Genomic DNA, 24,190 nt, shown 5'->3' with positions numbered 1-24,190 from the left:
CTCTATCCGCTGGGCTGTGCCATTTCTCAGACGCCTACATGATTATCCAAAGCCTGTCCTGACCCACCTGCCTGTTTTAAGGATGTAGCCTCGGAGACACAGAGTAAGAGGGTCAGAACCGGAGCCACACAGCCACGCAGCTGTACTAACCACTGGTCTTGGATTGTTTTGGTCTGTACCGGAGATTTCATTGGTTCAGGGAACTTCTGATTGAGGAAACTCCTGCCAAGGCCTTTTCTCTGCACCTTCTGGTCTCAGTGGGCTGCCCAGGGCACTGGTGGGTTCAGGGATCAGCCCAGGGTCTCACAGGCGACATGAGTCAAAGGCAGGACTTGAACTCAGGACCTCTGACTCTGTCTGGCACCCAGTCACAAAGAAACAGCTTCTAATGAACCAAGTTTGTGTCCTAGGATTACTTAGAATTAGACTCTTCTGTGCCAGAGAAATGCAAGTTCTCTGCCACAGAAAGCTCCGCGTGGTCAGAACGACGGAATGTTATCAGCTCACTCTTTCAGGAGGGGGAAACTGAGGGACTGTCGGGGGACACCACCAGCTGAGGGTGATTCTGCCATAGAAAATCATTGCCCCCGTGCCAGACGGCCCTCCCCAGAGCCGGCCGCTCCTTACCTGCTCTGGTGTGGGCATCACGGGCACGTCGTCAGGGGCAGACGGCACGTTTGGCAGGGGCTCGCTGTGCTGCGGGGGGCTCGTGCGCTGGCTGCACTGGGTTAGTGCCGGATTCTGCCCTGGTGGGGACTCGGAGCCATACACAGACTAGGGACAAAAGCCGAGTCAGAGAGAGGAGCCGGGGGCGGCCCAGGTCGCAGGAGGCAGTGGGCCCGGCTCTCCTCTGTCTTCCCAGCTTGGTCCACATAAGGGAAGGAGCCGGGCCAGCCCTGGCTGAGGGGGAGCCTCCTTACCCTCTGGGGCGTGTGGATGGGGGACAGCATATCCAGGTCTGTCATGGAAACTCCAGGCCCTTCCTCCTCAGATCTTCGTAGACAGCCACAACTCCCGTCAGATCGGGCGAGCTTCGGAAGGCATCTGCCCAGGCCTGCCGACGGGAACACAAGGCAGAAGCGGTCAGTCACAAGGCTGGCCGTCCCTCCCCCAGCCTTCCGCCCGTTTCTACAGTGGCTGGGCGCCTTACAGCTACATGGCCCCCTGGCTGCTCCAAATCCTCCTACTTTACTGACGAGGAAATCCAGGCCTGTTGTGGGCTTGCCTGAGAGCACAGTGCTGGGCAGTGAGTGTTGGTAGAAAGGTCCCAGGGCCTGGGTTCAAATCCCACAACTGCTCCCTAGTTCTGGTGCCCTGAAGCACACTTTTGCCCTCTGTAGGCCCAAGTCTCCTCATCTGTGATACAGGAAAAATGATCACATGCACCTCACAGGGTTGTTGTGAGGACAAAATGGGAATTATGTAAGCTTAAGGAGCTTATGGGAAGGCCAGCTAGGATGACAATGAGGACGTCTAGGCTGAAGAGGCCAACAGTCCAGACACAGAATGTGGCCCTTCTATCTGAAGTTGGGGAGAAGCCTGTACCTTTGAGCCTGGCTCGGGGACTCCCTCCCCAGGGGCAGGGTGAGATCAGGAGCCCAGTGAACTGGAGTTGGAGTAGAGCTCAGAGGCCACTGCGCCCAGCCCACTTGTTTTACAAAACAGGAAACTGAGGCCAAGGGAAACAAAATGACTGGCCCAGAGTTCTTCTGTCAGCAGCAGGATTTGAACCCAGGTCTCCAACTCCTAGGACTCCTAGTCTCCTGAACTTTCTTGCAGAGATGGCATTGCTATGGATCCTGGCCTTGTCCCGTCTCCCAGTCTCAGGCCTAAGAATGTACAGGTTTAGAGCCTCTGGCCTCCACTCTCCATTCTCTGGAGGCCTTTTTTCCCATTGGGAGCGTCTGTTCTTCCCTGGACCTCCTGTAGCCTTTCCCTATCCCCTCATCCTCACCTGGATGAGTGTCAGAACCTTGTCGTGGATGGTGGTGGGGGGGTTGTTCTTTGGCAAGATGGTCCTCACCAGGACCCCCTCCACGAAGTCCTGGCTGGCCACGAGGACATGGAAGCGGTGGCCACAGTTTTTAACACAGGTTTCTAAGACCTGAAGGGTCCAAGGGGGAGTGGTGAGAATTCCAGGTAGCGAAGGGCCCTCCCTGCAAAGAGGGTCTCACTCCTTAGGTAGGTGATCACTTTCACAGGGAAAGGCCACCCCCCAGCCTCTGTCTGGTTAGAGATCAGGGAGCCCCCCCCCAAGTCTTTTCTAAGCATAGCCTTGACAGAGCTGACCCAAGTGGGACAGAAATGACAACCCCAGAGCCTCAAACTCCAGCGGTGGGAAGAGAAAACTCTATTAGGTGAGGCTCAACCTGCCTCCCCTGCCCATGCCCCCTCACTCTGTTTCCCCTATGTTCCCTATGACTTTGTACCTTCCTTTGGATACAACACGGAGGAAAACTAGCTTCCTCTGGCCCAGAGTCCCTGAGAGTCACCCCCCAGCCACACACTGCACAGACAGAGCCAGTTAGCCAGTGTGGATGGGGCCAACCATGTCTCTCAAATGTGTTTGCTCTCACATAGGCTAAGACTTCTGGTCTCTGGTTTCCAGAGCCCTCTCGGGGAAGCTGCAGATCCAAGGGGACCCAGGGCTGGAGCATTCGGAGCACAGGTCCCAGGCCTTTCTCCTTTCTTGCCTCCCTCTGACCAGAGACAGAGAGGGAACATGGGCATGGATGTGGACAAGATGGGTGGGAAGGGACGGGCACTCACCGTGAGTGCCAGCATCACCTCATGGAAGTTCTTATTGCCCACAATCCTCTTCTTCAGGGCTCTTACTGCATCTTTGGGCCTGTGGGAAATGAGGAGGGTGAGGCTGTAGCAGAGAATGGGTTGAGAAGAGAACCCTTGGTTGTGAAGCTTTCTTGGCTGCCAATACAGAAGAGGAATCCTGGGGAACCCGGACACTCTCTGACTTACTCCTTTCTATTAGCCTTGTGAGGAAGGGGAAGCTGGAAGCAGCAGGACCAGGGCTGGGGCCCCTGAACATACAACTTGCTGGTAGCCTGCTTAACTCTGTCACAAGAGTATCAGATCATAGATCTGGAGATGGTCCTAGAGGCCATTTGGCAGATGAGGAAACTGAGGCCTGGAGAAGATCATGAGTTCTAAGTTCTGAAGCTAGAAGAGGCCATCAAGCGCAACCCCCTTTTGCTGATGAAGAAGGTGAGCCAGAGAGGTTAAGTGATCTGAGTGTGTGGACATGAGGCTGGAGCAGGAGGCAAGGGTGTAAGACATACATTTTCAGCCATGAAGCCAGGATGTGGATTGGTTTTGCTCAACTATATTAAGCTATTTTTAGGGAGGGCTTTTCTCCCCACCCCCTATTGATTCTAAGGTAAGAGATTAAGAAAAAAAAAAGGAAGAAAAACATTAGGATATTTGGGTGTACTACGTGGCTCAGTGTACAGAGAGCTAGGCCTGGAGACAAGAGGTCCCGATACTAGCTGTGTGACCTGGGCAAGTCACATAACCTCCATTGCCTAGCCTTTACTGTTCTTCTGCCTTGGAACTGATACAAAGTATTGATTCTAAAATGTGAAGATAAAAGAGTTTAAATAAAAATACACAGAAGATAGATGAGATGGAAGTTCTGAAGGAGACTGAGTCAGTGAACCTGGGGTAACTTTGGTATGTACAACACTTTAAAAGTCCAAGCTATATATGAGAGATTTCCAGTTTCATGTACAAAGTTCTGTGGAAGTGTTTATGCTTAAGTTCCTAATGTATGAAAATAAGATGTCAGAAGAGGAGAGATGAGGTGCTTTCAGATATGACTGAGACCTTGAATTCCAGGCAAAGGAGTTGGGCCTTGAGCAGGCCACAGAGAGGATGATATGGAGGAGCGATGGGCAGGTCAGCTTGGCCGCCAGTGAGCGGTGTGAGAGATGGCCTGGAGGGAAAGGAGAGGATTCAGGAAGGGATGTTGATACTGAAGGCTGGAGGTAAGGAGGGCTTGGATCAGTGAGGATGGATGAAAGGCCTGCTATAGACACTCAAGGGATTCTTACTGATAGGACTAATTTTTCTACGGTGAGTTTTCAATGTTAAGTCTGCTGGTCCATCTGTGCCCTCTGCTGTGGCCCCAGGGGAAGGGCCTTCTCCTCTCCAGAAGTGTCCAGCTCTCCTAAGTGTGACTGACTCTGGAGACTTTATGGTTCTTAGTAATAAGGGAATTCTGGAACCCAGCCAGGCCTGAAATTGTTCAGGGTACCAGACCTCTTACCCCTCTTCTGTTTCATTAATGATGTCACAGATCTCCATGTTGAGAGCCCAGTCCTCATTCTGCAGGGATCCATCAGTTGCTTTCTCTGAGGGAAAGCAAAAATCAAAAGGGTCCATTTAAAAAATATGTATACATATATTTAACATTTTCCCCATATTACATATAAAAACAATTTTTAAAAACTTTTTTTTTAAGTTTTGAGTTCCAAATTCTCTCCTTCCTACCTCTGCCCCTCCCTGAGAAGGCAATCTGATACACATTTTACAATCAGGTAAAACATTTTTTTTTTATATTAGTCATTTTGTGGAAGAGATCTCAATGAAAAAAGAAAGAAGAAAGTAAGTGAAATATAGTATGTTTCAGTCTGCATTCAGATTCTAGCAGTTCTTTGTTGGAGGACAGGTGGGATTTTTCATCAGGAGTCTCTGGGATTGTCTTGGATCACTGAATTGCTGAGAATAACTAGGTCATTCACAGTTGTTCATTGAAAAGTATTGCTATTACGGTGTGCAATGTTCTTCTAGTTCTGCTCACTTCACTTTGCATCAGTTCAGTCTGCAGATTTTTCTGAAATCATCCTGCTCATTATTCCTTACAGCACAATAGTATTCCATCACTATTGCATACCACAATTTGTTCAGCCATTTCCCAATTGATGAACAACTCTTCAATTTCCAATTCTTTGCCACCAGAAAAAGAGCTGCTATTGATTTTTTTGTACAATAGGCCCTCTTCCTCTCTTTTGATCTCTTGGGATACAGACTTAGTAATGATATTGATGAGTCAAAGGGTATGCACAGTTTTAGAGCATCATTCCAAATTGCTTTCCAGAATAGCTGGATCAGATTGCAACTCTACCAACACTGTATTAGTATCCCAATTTTCCTACATCCCCTCCAACATTTTCCTTTTCTATTATATTGGCCAATCTAATAGGTGTGAGGTGGTACCACAGAGTTGTTTTAATTTGCATTTCTTTAATCAAAAGGGATTTAGACCATTTTTTCGTGATTATCGATAGCTTTGATTTCTTTTTTTTTTAAACCCTTACCTTCTGTCTTAAGAGTCAATACTGTGTATTGGCTACAAGGCAGAAGAGTGGTAAGGGCTATGCAATGGGGGTTAAGTGACTTGCCTAGGGTCACACAGCTGGGAAGTGTCTGAGGCCAGATTTGAACTGAGGACCTCCTGTCTCTAGGCCTGACTCTCAATCCACTGAGCCACCCAGCTGCCCCCTTTGATTTCTTCATTTGAAAACTGCAAGTTCATATCCTTTGACCATTTATCAACTGGAAAATGACTTTTATTTTTATAAATTTTACTTCGTTCTCTACATATTTAAGTAATTAATCCAAAAGGGCTTATTTTTGAGACTTGGTTAATGACAGAGAATACAAGCAAGTGATTGGCTGGGTTGTGGCCTCATCTCTGTACACCTAGCTAGTTTAGTATTGATTCCAAGTTGTAAGGTAAGAGTTTTAAAATAAAAATTAATACCTAAATTTTTTACCTGCAGAATAGATCACTGTCCAGAGCAATGAGCACTACTTACTGCAAATAAATAATTCAGACTGCATACAAGCAGGAATACATTGGGTTCAATAAACATCAATCGCCATGAATTCTTCCTTTTTACCTCCTATTTGCTGTTCAAAATCCTGCCCCACCTGCCATTCTCCTCACCCTTTTAGCATTCTACTACCTAGGCACACTGGCTTTCTTGCTGATCCTCCATCTCCCTCTGCCAGGCTTTTTCATAGGTTATGCCCCCATGCCACAAATGTCCTTCCTCATCACTTGCTGTGTCCTGACTTTCTCTAAGTCTTCCATCAAAATGCCCCCTTCAGTATGAAGTTTTTTGCAGTCCCCTTCAATGCCTGGGATTCCCATCCATCTTGAAAAGTTGTTTGCCCGGTGAGCAAGGACAGTGCCTGGCACACAACAGGAGGTTAATAAATGTTATATTCACTTGACCTACTCTTCTCTCTCATGTTTCAGGAGAGGGACACAATGGAGCTCCCCACATTGGGGATACTGACATAGACACAGACAAAAAAAGAACAAAAAGTAGTCACTGCCTTCAAGAAACTTGCATTCTACTAGGAAGATGTCACCTGGGGACAGATAAATATCCCCTATATCTGGTGTTATGAGGAGGCATGCGGTATCGTGGAGAAAGGTTTGGATTTGGATGGAGTCAAGAGACCTAGATTCACATCCTGATGTGGCTTCTTACTATTGCTATAACTGGAAAAGTCACTGGACCTCCCTGGGCTTCAGTTTCTTCATTTGTAAAATGGGAGCAGGATGCAGCCAAGATGGCCTTTATGATCCTTCCCAACTCTATATAAATGGTTCCATATTATCCAGTTGCCAAGTCTCATTGACTTTGCCTCCATAAAAACCCTTCTCTGGACCCTCTTTTCTGTGCACACGGTCTCTACCCTAGTTTGGACCCTCCTCATTTCTTCTTTCAATGCAGAGTCCCAAGGTAGCTAGGGGGTGCCACTGTACAGAGCACTAGGCCAGGAGCCAGAAAGATCTGCATTTGAATCTGGCCTCAGACACTCATAAACGATTCCCTTGAGCAGGTTACTTCACTTCTATCTCAGTTTCTTTAACTGTAAAATGGGGATAACAATAGTACTTCCCTTCCAGGGTTGTAGTGAGGACCAAATAAGACATTATTTGTTTAGCATTTAGCACAGTGCCCAGTTTGTGGTGAATACTATATCAATGTTAGCTGTTCTACTACTACTACTACTACTACTACTACTACTACTACTACTACTACTACTACTACTACTACTACCACCACTACCACTACCACTACCACTACTACTACTACTACCACCACCACCACCACCACCACCACCACTACCACCACCATTCCCCCAGTTTCCAGGGGCCAATGCTGGTTCCCCTTCTCAGTATACGAAGTACATCTGGATTCCTGTCCGATAGGGCCCTCCCTGGGTCACTGGGGTTTGCCTTTTGTCAGAAAAGAAAGTTCTGCAGAAGTTGAGGAGGGCAGAGGGACACATTATTGGAACGTGATTAGTCTAAGAAAATAAAACGAGGGGATTAGACCTGATCAGGGCTCTTACCTGGGTCTGGGAATTTGTTACTTTAATACTTTGTTCAGTGTATTTCAATAGAATGGGTTTGCTTTGTAATCAATCCCCCATCTTTGATCTTACATATCAGAAAACATGATTCTGAGAAAGGATGTGACAGAGCCTCTGCCAGACTGAGCCCCAGAGGAGATGAAGAAGTTCCCAGGTTCCTGCTGGCTCCAGTGTGTGTGTGTGTGGGGGGGGGGGAAGGGGGGTATTTGGGGCCTCTTGGTTTAGGCTGGCAGCTTGTCTGGGTGTTGCTCAGATTGTGGAGTGGCTTTCATAGGCCCTGAACTGGCTATCACTGTCTGGGCTCTAGAATCTGCCTGACCTCAGTCCCGTTGGCAGGGAAAAAAGGCTCCTTTAGAAGTCTGCTGGGTGGCTGAGACAGAGAGGTGCCAGCCTAGCCTTGGAGTCATTATGGGGATAGTAGAGCTTGTGTTTTGGGGAAGAGGAGACTGATATGTAAGACAAACAGGCAAAAACATATGACTTTCCCCAGGCCTGGACCCTTTGGCTTATGTTCTTTGAAACTGTCAGCCAATGAGGTGTTGAACTAGATGACCCACAGAGTCCTTTTCAGCTCCTACACCCTATATCATTAGGTGTCACTAGGTAGGTCTGCCTCCCAAAGTAGGGAAAGCCAATCCCTAGAATTCCAGGGTGCAGGGGAGATGCTACTGTGCCTTCTCTCACCTTATAACAGTCTAAAAAGCCCAGGTAAGTCCATGGAGGCCAGTGACAAGGCACCCTCTGAGGCAGTCTGACCAGGCTAAGGAAGTCAGGAAAAGACATCTAATCACTTCTCCCATCTGTCCTCAAAGATAAGGAGGAAATTGTTCATTGTGAGTATTAAGCTAGCAGAGTTGGGGGATCACAAGAGCATGGAACTTAGGGCCACAGTATACAACCTTCTCATTGGACAGATGAAAAATACCCAAGGTCTCTGGGGAAACTGATCCGCTCATCTTTGGAACTCTGAGCCTTGGAGTTTGAATGTCTCTGGTGAATAAGCACACACTCACCTTGCTCCCTAAACCAGCCCATGCTTCACAGCTCATTCAGTCATTTGATCCGTCCCCTCTTCCCTACCCTTCTGGGAATAGCAATCAAAATAATATTAACATTGTTTCTGGACAGAACCTGCCAATCTGGTAATTGTCTTATGGATTAATTTACTGTCTCTGTATCTCCCTAAGCCCACATCATATTACTCCTTTCCTTGAACACCATTCTGTTATATGTACTGCCTCCTCCATTAGAATGTAAGCTTCTTGTGGGAGGGCCCATCTAACTTTTGTCAATTGTATTGCACAGTAAGCACTTAATATGGGCTCATTCATTCATTCATTCATTCATGTAGGGCTCTATGATGGTTTAATGGGCAGCACTGCGATGTGAAAGTGGGTCATCTGATTCTCAAATCAATTGCTCTTTACACCCAGTCAAGAAGAGAGAGATCTTAACTGCTTTCATATAGTGGACAATCAAGAGTCAAAAACCTCTTGATAAGCAAGAAGCCCTGAATTTGAGAACCAGTTCTGGCATGAGAACTCTTAGGGTCCTGGTTTCCTCCTCTGTAAACTGAGGGAGGGTTTTTCTTCTCTTTGGTTTAATAATTATATTAGTAATTTGAATTAATTTAATGGCTTAGACTCAGTGGCCTCTGGGTGTTCCACCAGACCTGTGAGAGTTGAGAGATAGCTAGATAACCTCTATCATTCCCAATTCTAAACCAGAAGCTCTCATGCAACAGAGACCAGAGGGACACAGGCCTGTTCTGGAAGGGAAGGCACCTCTCTGAAATGAGTCTTCCTCCCATTCAAAATCCAGAAGTCACTTAACCCAATCTTTTGTGTCTTAGTACCTTGTTTGAGAAAGGCATGTCAGAAAATACCCAAGCTCCATGGATCCACAGATCTTCTGAGGTGGAAGGGACCTAAGAAATCATCTCCTTAGATACCCCTTCCCCTGTTCTGTTTGGGTGCCAAATGACATAGTTTAGGGGTTGTGTTTATATAGCCCTGTACCCAAATATTAGCAGAAGTAAAGACTACATTGATAAGGGGACAGTTAGGTGTCTCAGTGGATTGAGAGTCAGGCCTAGAGATGAAGGTCCTAGATTCAAATTTGGCCTCAGATACTTCCTAGTTGTGCCACCTTGGGCAAATACTTAACTGGGAACCAATACAGTCTTGATTCCAAGATGGAGGGTAAGGGTTTTATTAAAAAAAAAAAAAGAAAAGACTATTTTGATAAGGGCCTTTAAAAATTATTTTTTTATCCCAAACTTAACCAACACCAAATTAAAATAGGTACTTCCATGTTGAAAAGGAACTTCTGGAGCTGGGGCCCCAGCCCTTCTCCCCTTTCCTCCCCTAGACTGCCAGGTCACATGGGCAGAATCATGGAAACCAATGTTGCCAAAGGGGGACGGATCTATTTAATACCCTCATGACTATCATGACTAGCACTCGGTACTACTGAGTGTTCAAGTGTGACCGATTCACTTTCAGACTCAGAGACAGATGCTTGGAAATTTACAAAGTACATCTGCACATTCCTCTTTCTTTTCTTGTTGGGCAACAAAATCAAGGTTTCTGGAGTCTCCATAGTTGCTTGGGATAGGCACAGCCCCCAGAGGGGGAAACATGGGTTTATTTATAGGTAATTATCATCATCAGTGATAAACACTCACAGGCCCATGGGAGAGGTTGAGCCAATGTCATGTGAACCTCCAGTCTGGTGTGCTTGAGAACAGGAGTCAACAATCTCTCAGTGTGGGATAGTGGAAAGAACCCAAGTTTGAAGCTAGACTTAGCTGCTGACTTTTCAGGGGTCCTTGGGCAAGACACTTAACTGGTTGGATCCTTGGCTTCCTCATCTATAAAGTGGCAGAGTTGGTCTAAATAGTTTCTAAGAGGGGAAGTGAGGTGGCACAGTGGATAGAATGCCAGGATTGGAGTTGAGAGGGTCTGAGTTCAAATCTTGACTCAGAGACTTCCGAGCTGTGTGACCCTGAGCAAGTTATTCAATCCTGTTTGCCTAGCTCTTGCCCTTCTGTTTTAAGAGTTGTTGCTAAGGCAGAAAGTAAGGGTTTGAAAAAATAGTTTCTAAGGTACAGGGGAAATTTCAAGCACTAGGTCTGAAGTCAGAGGCCCTGAGTTCAATCTCCTTGGCACTTGTCTTAGTGACTCTGGGTAACCTAGCCTGTCTTGACCTCAGTTTCTTCACCTGTAAAATGATGGTGATATACTAAATGGTTTCTGAGACTCTTTCTGGTTCTATATCTGTAAGCTTATGATCTTTTAGACCTCTGGTGGGGCAGAGGGAGAAAGGGAGAAAGGGGAGTGTTTGGAGGTGAGGTTACCTGGATGTGAACCTCAATAAGGTACTTGCTAATAAAGAGACAGGGGGAGGGGGAGAGAGGGGAGAGAGGGGAGAGAGAGAGAGAGAGAGAGAGAGAGAGAGAGAGAGAGAGAGAAAGAGAGAGAGAGAGAGAGAGGGGAGGAAGGGAGAGAGGGAGAGAGTAGAGAGGGGGAGAGAGAGAGAGAGAGAGAGAGAGAGAGAGAGTATGTGTGTGTGTGTGTGTGTGTGTGTGTGTGTGTGTGTGTGTGTGTGTGTGTGTGTGTGTGTAGGGGTTGGACATCCATGGAGAGGCCAAGTCTAAAGAAAGGGAAAGAGGAGGGGAAATTGGGATAGGAAAAGGAAAGAAAGCAGTAAAGGCAAGAGACAGAAAGCAAGAGGCCCTGGAGGGGGGTGTGGGCCTGGCCGGAAGGAGGTGGCAAGCAGCGGACATGTTCACACTGAAGAAGCAGCAGCGACTCAGGGCATCAGCTCTAACATCTGCTTCCTCCTGCTCTATTCTCTGGCAGCATCTCTTCAGCACAGCACGTGGCACACCTGAATGGCAGACTTTTACAGCTTGCAGGGCACCACTCCCTCTTTTTATTCATATCAAGGTTTGACTTCCTAGTCTGGCATCCTGAATATCTGCCCAGCTGGCTGCTCTGTGTTTATATAGAAAGCCAGAGAAAGCAAGGGGAGGAAGGGCAAGAGACAGCCTGAGCCCCGCCACTGGCGGTGGCAAAGCAGATTGATACAGTGCTGAGTCAGTACCTCCTACACTTCCTGACTGGGTGACCCCAGTTTCCTCACCTGTAAAAAGGGGTGATAATAAGTTCTATTTCACCAAGTTGGGAGGATCAAATGTGACAATATATACAAAGTGCTCTATTAATCTTAAAGAGCTATATTGGACAGCTTGGTGTCTCAGGGGCTAGTAAGTCAGGTCTGGATTCAAATCTCACCTCAGACACTTCCTAATTGAGTGACCCTGGACAAGTCACTTAACCCAAATTGCCTAGCCCACGATGCTCTTCTACCTTGGAATCAATACACAGTATTGATTCTAAGATGGGTATACAAAGGGTTTAAAAGGAAGAAAAAGGAGCTCTGTTAGCTATTTTTAATTAGAAATCAGACCATAAAATTATCAATAATAGTTCCCAGGATAAACGAAACACTGTGCTGGGTAATGTTACCCCGAATTTGGCACTAAGAAGTTTTCTTTGAATACTCACTAGCCATGTGATCAATGAATCTTCTTCAGCTATAAACTGGGGTCATCAGCCTAGTATTCATTAGCTCCCAGGGCTGTTGTGAGGATGACATAAAAGGCTTTGCCAACCTTAAAGCATTCTATAAATGTCAGCTGTTATTATGATTAACTCCAGACAGTCACTGAGACTGGCACAAAGATAGAAAGCAAAGACCTTGGAAGAATCAGTCAGACTGCCACTGGCTTAATGTTTTCTCTGAATTGGGCAGATGCTAAGGCACTCTGGGTCTAGGCCAGGCCAATAAACTGAGAGATCCTCTTATTTCTGTCTCAGGATCCTGCCAATCCACTTTCGCTGCTTCTACCAGGACATTTGGAAGGGCAAAATCTGGATGGGTGAAATTCTTGACAAATCCAGTTGAGGAACAGGTTCAAGTGTAGCATTCCAGGGAGAAAAGGCCACGAAGCATACATGACAAGGTCTCTGTGAGGCTAGCAGGCTGGGGGCCTCATTTCAAATTCCCAGAGGATTTGGGGACAGTTCTCAAGAGACGAATGACCTTCAAACCCATAAGGAACTAAGAGCTACACATGATGGGGCAACTAGGTAGCTCAGTGGCTAGAGTGCCAGGCCTGGAGCTGGGAGGGCTACAGAAGAAACCAGTCATTGAAGGACAAACCATCAAATAACGTCAATAATAGAAAAAATGAAAGTAAAACAAATGAGTCCACATACTCCAGGTTAAGAACTAACTTAAAGTTGCTCAATAAAAATTAATTAGTGATAATTAAAAAAAACACACTGTTGAACCCTCTGCAGGGGCCAATTTTGGGATATGCTTAGGGTAGACACAATGAGTCAGAAAGGACAGGTTGGACTCGATGATTCCTAACAGTGCTTTGGGATAGGGGGAAGCAGGGTCATGGGGGAGGTGCTGAGCACAGCCATACTAAGGCAGCTCCCAGGCCCCTCCTTCACTATTTGGGGACAGATTTCCAGAGCTGGTGGCTCAGTCCTTACACACTTCCAATTCCTTCTCGTGGGTACATGCCTGGAGCCATGTGGCTGAGGGCAGAGGCATGTTCTCCTGCATGGGCATGCTCTCCCTGTCTTCCTTATTTGGAGTGTCTCCAGATACAGGACACAGAGAGACTAAACAGGGGAGTCCACAGACCTGAGTTCTAGGAGTCTGCCACCCAGCTGGCTGATATTTACTAGTTATGGGACTGCCCCAAGCCACTTCATCTTTCTGAACCCCGATACCCCGATTTTACAAAGGAGGAAAGGAATTCCCATATTCCCTACTTCCCAGGGTTCCTATGGGGGGAAGAAAGGGGTTGTAACCTAAGTGATAAAGAAATAATTATTGTTAGCTGACTTGGTTAAGTCTAGTAGGGAGCTCATATCGGTTAAGCCCTGAATACAGGTCACTTAAGTTGGTTAGAAAAGGGCCTTCACAAAGTGCCCACATCACTGGGTTCCATTCCTGTCTGGGCTCATGAGGGACACTCTCTTGGTCACCATAGACTACACTCATAAGGGAGCCAGAGAATCTGGGTTCAGATTCTGACACAAATCTGGATTTGAATTACACACACGTTGTTCTTCCTGTGTGACCTTGGAATAGTCATTAGCTTCCCTAGGCCTCCCCTTCCTCATCTGTAAAAATCAGGGGTTTGGACTAGATAGCCTCTAAATCCCTTTCAGATCTAGATCTATGATTCTATGAACCTAGTCCTATAGATAGAAGCTACCCAGCCTCTATTACACAATTTGCAGGTGATAGGAAGTTGATTGTCTTAAGGCAGCACATTCAATGGAGGCAAGGGGCTTGGAGAGTAATGTTCAGGTCTAGGTGGTCCTTATATTGAGTTTTTCCTTATATTGAATCCCAAATCTGCCTAGCTTCCATCTACTAGTCCTAATTCTAGCCTCGGTAAGAAGTCGGTCTATCCTCCTCCCACGCAATATTTAAAAAGAGATCACAAAATTGCCTCTTTTCCAGGTGAATCGATTGGTCTTTTGAACAAAAAGAGAAGAAGAGTTGTTTTTTTTAAATTCACCTCAGAATTAATACTATGTATTGGTTTTCAGGCAGAAGAGCAGTAAGGGCTAGGCAATGGGGGTTAAGTGACTTGCCCAGGGTCACAAAGACCTCCCATCTCTGGGTCTGTTGATCCATGATTGTTATCTCTGGATTTCCTCTAGGACTCATCAACACCATTATTAAAAATCTCTAGGACTCATTAACATTCTTCCTAAAATTCTCTAGACCAAATCTGGCCTCAGACATTTCCTAGTTGAATGACCCTGTGGAACCACTTGACCCCCTTTGCCTGGCCCTGGCCCTTTGGTCTTGGAGTTGTTCCTAAGACAGAAGGCAAGGGTCTAAAAAAAATTCTCTCCAACTCATCTTTATCAAAATGGTTCCCTGAACTGGACATGCTCCACCCAGACAGTGGCATCACCCCTGAAGGGAAGGCCCAGTGAGCACTTTGGGCTGCAGCCTCCCAGAGCAGGGCCCCACCTCTTTTTTCACAAAACCCCAGAATAATTGTCCACAACAATCAATGTTCTGGCACTGACAAAGAACTTTATCTCCTGTGGTCCAGGGAGAGAGGCAATTTGAGTGTTATTATCTTTCTTTTACAGATGAGGAAACTGAGGCTCAGTTCCTTCTGGCTTTGGTTCTGATCTTTAAAGGGAAGTGCCTGGTCACATTAATCCGGGAGGGACACTGTCTTGTTTTTAAACTTCAAAGCTGAGAAAAGCCTTAGGTCCTTTCTAGGACAATGGCAGGCTTGAAAAAAGGCTTCCAAGTGGTTTTCCTTTAGCCCGTGTGCTTTCTTAGGACATAGTTTCCAAATGATTAATTTCTGGGGAGTCACAGCTATGTTCACTTTTAGCTGTTGCCCTAGTTGCCTGGCTGCCACTCCCTAAACTGGCAGCTCCACCCTGCCCTACCCTTCCCCAATGAGGAACCACAAAGAAGATCATATTATGCTTTCAAAGAAGAGAAAAGTGCTCCTTCCTCCCCCACAACCTCAAATTGGTGCCATCAGACTGGCAGCTGAAACCTCCCATATATGATGGAAACATGAGCTCCTTGTCTACTTTTATCTCGTCTCCTCAGTGCTATGTTCATAGAAGGTGCTTAATAAATACTCAGGGGCAGCTAAATGGCACAGTGGATTGAGTACTGAACTTGGAATCAGAAAGACTTATTTTCAAGAGTTCAAATCTTGCCTCAGACACTTACTTGCTGTGTGGCCTTGGGCAAGTCACCTACCCTTGTTTGCCTGTTTTGCTTCTATAAAATGAGCTGGAGAAGGATATAGCAAACCACTCCAGTATCTCTGCGGAGAAAACCCCAAATGGGGTCACAAAGAATAGAACATGACTGAAAACGCCCAAACGACGACGACAGTAAATCCTGATCATCCATCTAGCTAACCACCCATATAGCCACTGGTAAATGGGTAGCCAGGAGCTGACTCAACTGCAGAGCCTTTTCTGAAAGAGAATGGCCAAGTGGGGTTGTCTTTAAGGCAGGGCTCAGGAGGCGAGGAGTTAACTCTGCCAATTCAGGGGGCTCCAGCATGATGAGGGCCTCTGGATAAGAAGTTATCACAAGGAAAGGCAGAGGAAATCCTGGATTTGCTCCTTTCTCTGCCCCACTGGGGAAGAACAAAGCCTATTTAATCATTAGTCCAACCCAAGGCAAATGCCAAGACCAGATTCCCAAGAGGGATTAGCCTTAGAAACAGCTTGACCCCACAGCATGAAACCCAAGCCCTGTGTGAACGTGGGTGCATACCAGCTCAGGCTCAAAGGGAAGAGGCCATCTTGGCAGGCATTGGACAAAGAGTCAAAAAGACTGGGGGGTGAGGGTGAGGGGGGTTGAGCTCTGGTTCTTTTTAGCTGTATGACCTCAGATAAACCATACAGTCTTGAGATTGAGACTCGGTTTTCTCATCTGTAAAGTGGGGGCAATAATCCATTCCTATCTCACAGCCTCAGTCTGAAGATCAGATGAGATGTCTCCGAGGCTCTTTCAATATGAGTTGTTATTTTTTAGCAGCAGCAATTGAACCTCCTGGGGCTAATCACCCCCCAATGACAATTCTTTGGTTATTTCAGGCTTCAAAGGCAAATGATTGTAGCTGATTTGGATCAGGTAGTGTATTGCTATTAAGTCGAGTTGGATGCTTTCTGGCCTTGAGGGTCATTGCATGCCAATACTGTGGGGTTTTCTTGGCAAAGATACTAGAGTGATTTGCTGTTTCCTTCTCTAGTGGATTAAGGCAAACAGAGGTGAAGGGACTTGCCCAGGTCACATAACTAGTGAGGGTCTGAGGCTGGATTTAAACTCAGCCTTCCTGACTCCAGGCCCAGTGCTCTATCCACTGAGCTGCCTAGCTGTCAGGCACATGGCATTAGGAAAGAAAGCAGGACTGAAAATTGGAAGGCCAGGATTGACTTCAAAGCTGCCTCTTTACACAGCTTTGGCCATGTTCCTTTCAGCCCTCAGTTTCTTCTTCTGTAAAGTTGGGGGGGGAAGGGAGGGACCCAGAATAATTTCTGAAGTCCTTTCAAACTTGAAAAACCTAATTTTTTGAAAATTAATTTCTCTCTTTAGTCTGAACTTAACCAACACATGGTTCCTTTTTCCTTTTCTTCTTTTCCTCCTCTTCCTTCTCCTCCTTCTTCCTCACCTTCCATCTTAGAATCAGTATTGTGTATTGGGTCCAAGGCAGAAAAGTGGTAAGGGCTAGGCAATGGGGGTCAAGTGACTTGCCCAGGGTCACACAGCTGGAAAATATCTGAGGCCAAATTTGAACCTAGGACCTCCCCATATCTAGGCCTGACTCTCAATCCACTGAGCCACCCAGCTGTCCCATACATGATTTCTTCTAACACTGGGTAGTTCAGTATGGTTAGTGGCAGGGACAGGACACCTTCTCACCCTCTCAACCCCCCCCCCCCCCCCGGCTCTTCCTGGGACACTTTTCTAAGTAAGTACTCTCTTTCTTCAGTCCATCTCCTGATCTCACAGGGCCCCATCTCTTGATCCCCAAGGTTAGCTTTTATCCAGTCAGTGATTCCGAAGGCCAGACCCTCCCCTACATCCCTGCTGTCACTGGAATGGCATGATTCATTCTCCCTTCTCCACTGGCAGTTGATATGCTGAGTCTAAAGCCACAGAAAGGACTGGCAGAGCCTGGGGTCACCAACAGACTATAATCACAGGACTCAACAAATGAGATCATCCCCCTTTTCTGCCTGCTCCACCCTCCAATACAGCTTTGTATCTGAAGGCCTGTCTTGCTGGGTAGTTCCTAGCTATACATAAATGCTGGTGACTTAGTTTAATTCCTATCAGAATCAGAAGCCCCTCCAGGGGCTGTATAGCTTCTTCTTAGATACCTCCAGCCAGGGGGAACTCACTACCTTCCAGAGGTACTTTTGGATAGTTGTTATTTTAGGAAATGTCGACATCCTGATGTCTACATTTCACTTGCCTCTTTCAGTCAGTCATTGGCCCCTGGGTCTGCCCTCTGGCACTAAGCAGAACAAGCTCAATAAATCCCTTTTCCTTGGGACAAATCTTCAAAAACTAGAAGACAACTACAGCTCCCCATGCCTAATTTCTTCTCGTCTTTGGGACACAAAGGCCTCACTCTTCAGAGCAGGAGGTGGTGAACAGTTCAAAGGCAACCAGCTGAATTCTGGCTTCTGAAACAAACCTGGAACAGGAGGACCATGGAGGTTACATAGGAGAACTACAGAGTCCACCACAGGTTGGGCTCATCAGAATTACATGAGCTCTGGGGAAACTGTGGTTGTTCTGTCTGGAGAAAAGATCACTGTGAGGTTTCAAATACAGGAACAGCCCTTACACAGAGGGAAGTTGGGCTCTCTGTCAACTGTATCTTGAAAAGTCCACTGGAAAGGGAAAACCAGGTAGTCCCATGGTCAGAGCACTAGGCCTAGAGTTGGGAGGATTTGGGTTCAACTTTGATTTCAGATACTTTTTAGCTATGTGACTTTAGGCAAGTCATTTAACCCTGATTGCCTAGTCTTTACTGCTCTTCTGCCTTAGATTCGATATTAATTCTAAGACAGAAGGTAAGGATCTAAAAATGAAAAAAAGAGGGGACAGATAAATGGCTAGAGATTGGAGGTTCTGGGCCTCAGACACTTACTTCCTCGGTGTGTGACCCTGAGCAAGTCACTTAACCTCCGCTGCCTAGCTCTTAGCACTCTTCTGCCTTGGAAAAAAATACACTATATTGATTCTGAGGGAAGGTAAGGGTTTCCAACAAAAAGAAGACAAGACCATTGGACAGAGTCCTGCAAGTCTAGTTTTGAGTTTTTACTTTCAGTAGCTATGTGATTTCAGTGTAAAGCCCCTTTCTGAACCTCAGTTCCTTCATCTGTAAAATAGGGCTAACACTAGGGCTGTCCAAATTGTTGGATATAGATGAGATATTTGTGGGTTTGGTTTCCATTGAAGGAGAATGTCCTAATAGTACTGGTATATGCTAAACCCCTTGGAAGAGATTCTGGGGCAGCTCTTATTTGGAAGGGCCCTGAAACTATGAGAACATCTGATTGGTCTGGCACAATTGAAGGCCACAAGGAAGATAATATCCTTCTAAAACCTACCTCGGGTGGCTGAAACCACTCAGGTTGGTACTCCATGACTTCCTAACCCCACTAAAAAAGTGAAAATGGAAGCAGGTTTGAACAGGGGGCAGACTGCTGTAGCAGGTGGGACTCTGGTGCCTCCAGCTGACCGTGGATAACTGAAACCATGGAAAGCAAAATCATGGTTAAGAGGGTCCTATTATATTCATAATAAAAGCTACCACCACTTTTTAAAATGGCACATTAAAGATTATAAAGCACTTTCCTCAGAGTGTCATATCAGGAGAAAGGAAAGAAAGCCTCTAGTACATTGGACACTTTCCCCTGTGACATCCCCCCCCCCCAATTTATGGTAAGACTTGGGCAAAAATGGCACAGAATGGGCAGGCAGGGATGGGGTGAAACTATATGGCTGGAGGGACTAGTAATATGGAAGCGCTCAGATCCACTGGAGCATTCCTTACAATACTCGAGATTTCATAAAATGAAGGCCCCAAATAAATAAATGACACCCAAAAATGTGCTGCATGATTCCACATGTTAAGCATGAGATGATATTGCTTACCTTCTCAGAGTTGGGGAGAGGAGAGCTGGAGGGAGGGAGAGAATTTCAAATTCAAAGTTTTTTAAACATGAAAGCCAAAAAGAAATAGTAAATTAAACAATGCCCCTGGTAGTGCAAGGGCCAACAACCCCATCAGAAAAAGAAAACCCAGGGATTTGAGGCGATTTGTCCATAATCTGCTAGTGAGAAGTGGAAGAACCCTCAAAACCAGGAAGTTCCTCACTCTAAGAACTGCCCTGTTTCTGCTATCCTGAAGGATCTCCCTCCACTCAAATATTCCACTTAATAGCAGTTTTTATAAAGCTTCCTGGGGTCCGGACTTTATACCTTCATTTCCATGTCCTTCTCTCTTTTGCATTTTGGCCTCTCTGCCTCTATATCAGAACAGTTCTCTAGGGCTCCATGGCACTTAAGACATTCTCTGCTTACAGCCCTATCACTCCTGCCTTTCAGCCTTGTCCCATTTTCTCCTCCCTGTCCAGGCTCCAGTTCTAGAACTGTCTTATTTCATTCAACAAACTTTCACTGAATACCTATCATGTGGCTGATTTGGGCTGATAACAGTCCCACAGGCCTTTTCACAGCCATTATTCTCTCTGGTTCTGTGATACTCTCAGATGAGTAGGGCAGAAATTCAATATATTTTGATACTGGGCTGAGACATGGAGAGGTTAAATGACTTGCCTAAGGTCATACAGCTAGTCAGGAGTAGACCTGGCCTGGCTCTTTCATGACCAGACCTTGGATGGCCTATTCCCCTCAGTTTTTACAAAAATTCCAAACAGCCCCCTCCTCGAAGCTGTGAAGGGTACCTGGTCTGAGTTTCTTCTGTCCCGTTTTAGATGACTTTTTCTAACTAGGTTGTTTGATGTGGTTGTGGTCTAGGGTGCTTGCCTAAAGCTAATTTTTGCCAGATTGCTTTTGTTTTCCAGGGAATTCATATTAAGTAAGAGGTTCTCCAGGCAATTTTTTTTGGAGGGGGGAGGGAGAATTAGCCAGCACCAAGTTTTTGAGTGTGCTTGTTTCTGACACTTTTTGGGTTGGTCTGTTCCAGTGATCTGCTTGTAGTTACTGATTTATAATATAGGGACCAGAAGTGAGATCAAAGTTTATTCCTAGGGAGCCACTGGGGGGCTTAGTGTATTGGAGCCAGGCCCAGAGTCTTAGATTCAAATATGACCTTAGGTACTTCCTAGCTGTGACCCTGATCAAGTCACTTAACCCCCAATGCCTATCCCTTAACACTCTTCTGCCTCAGAACAAATACATGGCATTGATGCTAATACAGAAGTTAAGGGGTTCAAAAAAAAAAAAAGAAGTTTATTCCTACTTTGTCATTGTTTTTCTTTACATTTAAGACTTTCTGGTCCTCCAAATGAATTGTTACTATTTTGTCTAGTTCTTCGAGGTATTCCATTCCTAGTGTGATTGGGAATGTGTCTGCTGGGAAAGACTCAGAAGTCATTTGGTTCACCCTGTAGCTAAATAGGAATTCCCTCAAGAATAAACATCTTAGCCTGCAGTTCATCCAACCTCCTTCCACTGGAGAACCTCTAGGGGTTGAAAACCCACTCCCTATTCTAGTGCAGCTCATTCCCACTTCCGTAGAGTTTAAATTAATTTTCCTGCAAGTTCTACCTTATAAGTTTTTCTAACTTCTACCCCATATTCCTGCTCCTGGAGGCCATGAAGAATCAACTTTATTCCTAAATGATGGTCCTTCAAATACTTAGAAGACTTCTATTTTGCCCCTCCTGTGAGGGGCAGGTGAGGGTGTGGTGTTTCCTCCAATTTTTCTGAAGTCAACCAATACCCCCAAAACAACTAAAACTGAACACTGCAAAAATATAAAGAACAGACTTGAATCCCAAAAAGAGATATGAGAAGGTACCTCTTCCCAGCCCCCTCTCAGGGGTCTATAGATAGCAGACCCTGAAAATGACAGGTTTGGGGGAATGTGTTGATTGTTTTTGCTGAAATGGTTTTCTCTTTCTAAATTTTAATTAAAAATTGGTTTTGCCTATTCCCCCCTCCCAATTAAATGCAGAAACACTTTTTTAACAATTGCTTTCTGACCTTTTGCAATCCCTCTTTCTCCCTCCCCTCCCCACTCTTCACAGGTAAACAATCTGATAAAGGTTATCCCAATGTTCTTTCTCTTTTTTAAAAATCAGGTTAGTTGTATGGTTCTCTGGGAGGGGAGAGAGGGGGACATGGGGGAAATCTCAGTAATATAAAAACGAAAGATCTTTAAAATCTAGTATATTATGTTAAAGCCTAGATTATTTCTCATTCCCTCAACTTGCTTTCCCAACTCTCTGGCCTACATGTTTTCTCCATCTAGCTAGCCTTCCTTTGGCTCCTGAAATCCCACTTCATTCTTCCAGATTAAAAAAAAATGGTAGTCCTTCCTCTTAGGTGTTAGAAAGGGATCATCCCCAAATCTCCACTTCAGTGTCCCATTGACCAGAGACTAAACATTCCATCACCTTTCCATTTAAACATTTCCCATTGCCATCATTAGCCAAATATAAAGTGGGAGGGGACCTTTGGGAAGGCTAAATTCCTCCCCTCTTAGCCTGAGTGGCTTAGTTTCCCTTACAATTATTTAAGCTGGAACTTCTGTTTCCATAATCCTGTCAATAATATCATCTACCCAACCCCTAGGCTTGCAAGATAAGAAATAATTTTGGTTCTTTTTCCCACCCCCACCCCCCACCTCAGTTGTTGCTGAGTTGTTTCTAGTTGTGTTCGACTCTTCATGGCCCCATTTGGGGTTTTCTTGGCAAAGATACTGGAGTGACTTGCCATTTCCTTCTCTAGCTCATTTTATAGGTGAGGAAACTGAGTTAAACAGGATCAAGTGACTTGTCTAGGGTCACAGTTAGGAAGTGTCTAAGGTAGGATTTGAACTCATGAGGAGGAGTCTTTCTGACTCTAGGCCCAGCACTCTCTCCACTTAGCTGCCCTCCTGACTCAACCATTAGGGAAAAACACAAGGAGTATAACAGGATACATAGGATTCAAAGTCATCAGAACCAGGGAGGTGATAGTTGTTTATCTTGGAGAAGAGAATTAACTGACCAATAAACATTTGTCAAGTAATTACTGTGTGCCATGAACTAGGAATTTTTAAAAAATGAGACAGTTTGCACCCTCAGGTGCCTATATTCTATGATTTGGGGAAAGCCAGGGATGAGCTATATCTTCTATTACTGGAAGAATTATATGAAAAAGGGTAGACTTGGTCAGAAGACAGACCTAGGACCAATGCATTGAGACTATAGAAGTCAATTTCAGTGGTAGAGAAAACTTCTTAATTATTTGAACTGTCCAATTGTGGAATGGGTAGCTAGGTAGCACAGTGGATAGAGTGTGGATGGAGTTGCTGCTCTTCTGTCTTAGAATCTATACTAAGAAGGTAAAGGCTTAAAAAAAAACCCTTGCAGGTATGAACACAGTTTCCCAGTTTTTGCTGTCTTTTGTTTTTGAGGGGAAGGTGGGAAGCAAAAGCAATAGTGATTCAGTCAACTTGGGTGGAGCCTTACAAATGTGGAAGACTAATGCTAGCCAGAAATACTGGCTTCAGAAATGAGTGGGAGCTGCCAGAAGGGTACCTTAAGATTGTGGCAGCTAGCCAAGCAGAGAAACCAACTTACTCAGCTGGATTCCTCCCTGAGGCAAGATGGTGGGGACACTGGATGGTAAGGAGGGGGCTTATTAGCCTAGGAAGTTCATGCTGACCACAGGGTCTCGTATCTAGAGGGAGAAGGGGCATCCAGGGCTGTTTGTCCAACCACTTCATTTGACAGATGAGGAGACAGAGGCTGTTTGAGGTCACACAGGCTGAGTAGGAGGCTGAATTTGAACTCAGGCCTTCTGACTCCAGAGACAGCCTTCTTTCCATTGCATTATGCTATGTCCCAGGAATTACGGGGTTTTAGTTTGAGATGCCTCTATTCTATAATCTGACAGTTCTATATTCCATGAGTTTTTCTTTTGCCTTCCATACAGCTTAAATAAAAAGCCCACCAAACAGTTTACCTGAATTGGTATAATGTAAGAGGAGAGGAATAGAAGAGGGACTTAGATCAAGGAGGGCCTGATGACAGTGATGGGGGCCACCTCAGTAGTGCTAGAGTGCTGGCAAGTAATAGATTAGCTAGCATCTATTCTTTACAAATATCTCTGTTGATCTTTACAACATCTCTGGGAGGTAGACACTTGCATTATCTCCATTTTGTAGATGAGGAAACTGAGGCAAAGAGGAGTAAGAAATTTATCTAAAGTCACATAGGTACTAGGCAGAGCAGAATAAAAGCTAGGACCTAGCTGTGAATGGAAGCTACAAATCCCCTCTTCATTTAGCCCTGGTAATTCTTTTTTTAAAACTCTTTCTTAGAATCAATACTATGTACTGGTTCCAAGTCAGAAGAGAGGTAAAGGTCAGGTAATGGGGATTAGGTGATTTGCCCAGGATCACACAGCTAGGAAGTATCTGGGGTCAGATTTGGGTTAGTTGCTAGGTCTGGCTCTCTAACCACTAAGCAACTCAGTTGTCTCTGACCCCTGTAATCCTAAATGTTTATAAGGCTTTAAAAATCTCGGAGATCCCAAGGCCAGGAGGTAGGTTTCCTGAACTGTAGGCTGCCCCTAGGCTGTTTTCTGCCCTAAACTCTGGTGCTGGCAGGACCTGTCCTACTTAAGCTTAGATGACCCTCAAATAGAAAGCAAGTGATTACTGATGAAGCTGGGATCCCTGTTGCTTAGATGAAGGGGCCTGGCCAGAGAACAACAGGCACCGGGAAGGTTAACAGGAATGAAATCACGTTGTCAGCCTGCAGAATTGAGGGCCAAATTCAGTGCAGGGGACCCAGGGGGCTAGAAGAGCCCATCATTTGTCAGGGAAGAGGATGGAGGAGACCCTCAAAGTTCAAGTCTGCCAATTCTGGCCCAGGATGTGAGTAGGAAAAAGAAACAATGGATGGAAAAGTAGATACAAGTATTTACTTGG

General features: G+C 45.6%; 1 protein-coding gene across 1 annotated transcript in view; it reads right to left on the bottom strand.

Moving 5' to 3' along the window:
• The window catches only part of TOM1 (target of myb1 membrane trafficking protein), a 48,627-nt gene that overhangs the window by 18,608 nt on the left and 5,829 nt on the right, over positions 1-24,190 (bottom strand). Inside the window, 6 exon segments of the mRNA XM_007503382.3 lie at positions 628-774; positions 921-964; positions 967-1,054; positions 1,955-2,104; positions 2,770-2,848; positions 4,283-4,367. Coding sequence (XP_007503444.2) covers positions 628-774; positions 921-964; positions 967-1,054; positions 1,955-2,104; positions 2,770-2,848; positions 4,283-4,367 — 593 coding nt within the window.

The sequence above is a fragment of the Monodelphis domestica genome, chromosome 5 (assembly GCF_027887165.1).
Source record: "Monodelphis domestica isolate mMonDom1 chromosome 5, mMonDom1.pri, whole genome shotgun sequence".
Classification (NCBI taxonomy): domain Eukaryota; kingdom Metazoa; phylum Chordata; class Mammalia; order Didelphimorphia; family Didelphidae; genus Monodelphis; species Monodelphis domestica.
This window is presented reverse-complemented; position numbering and strand designations above follow the sequence as displayed.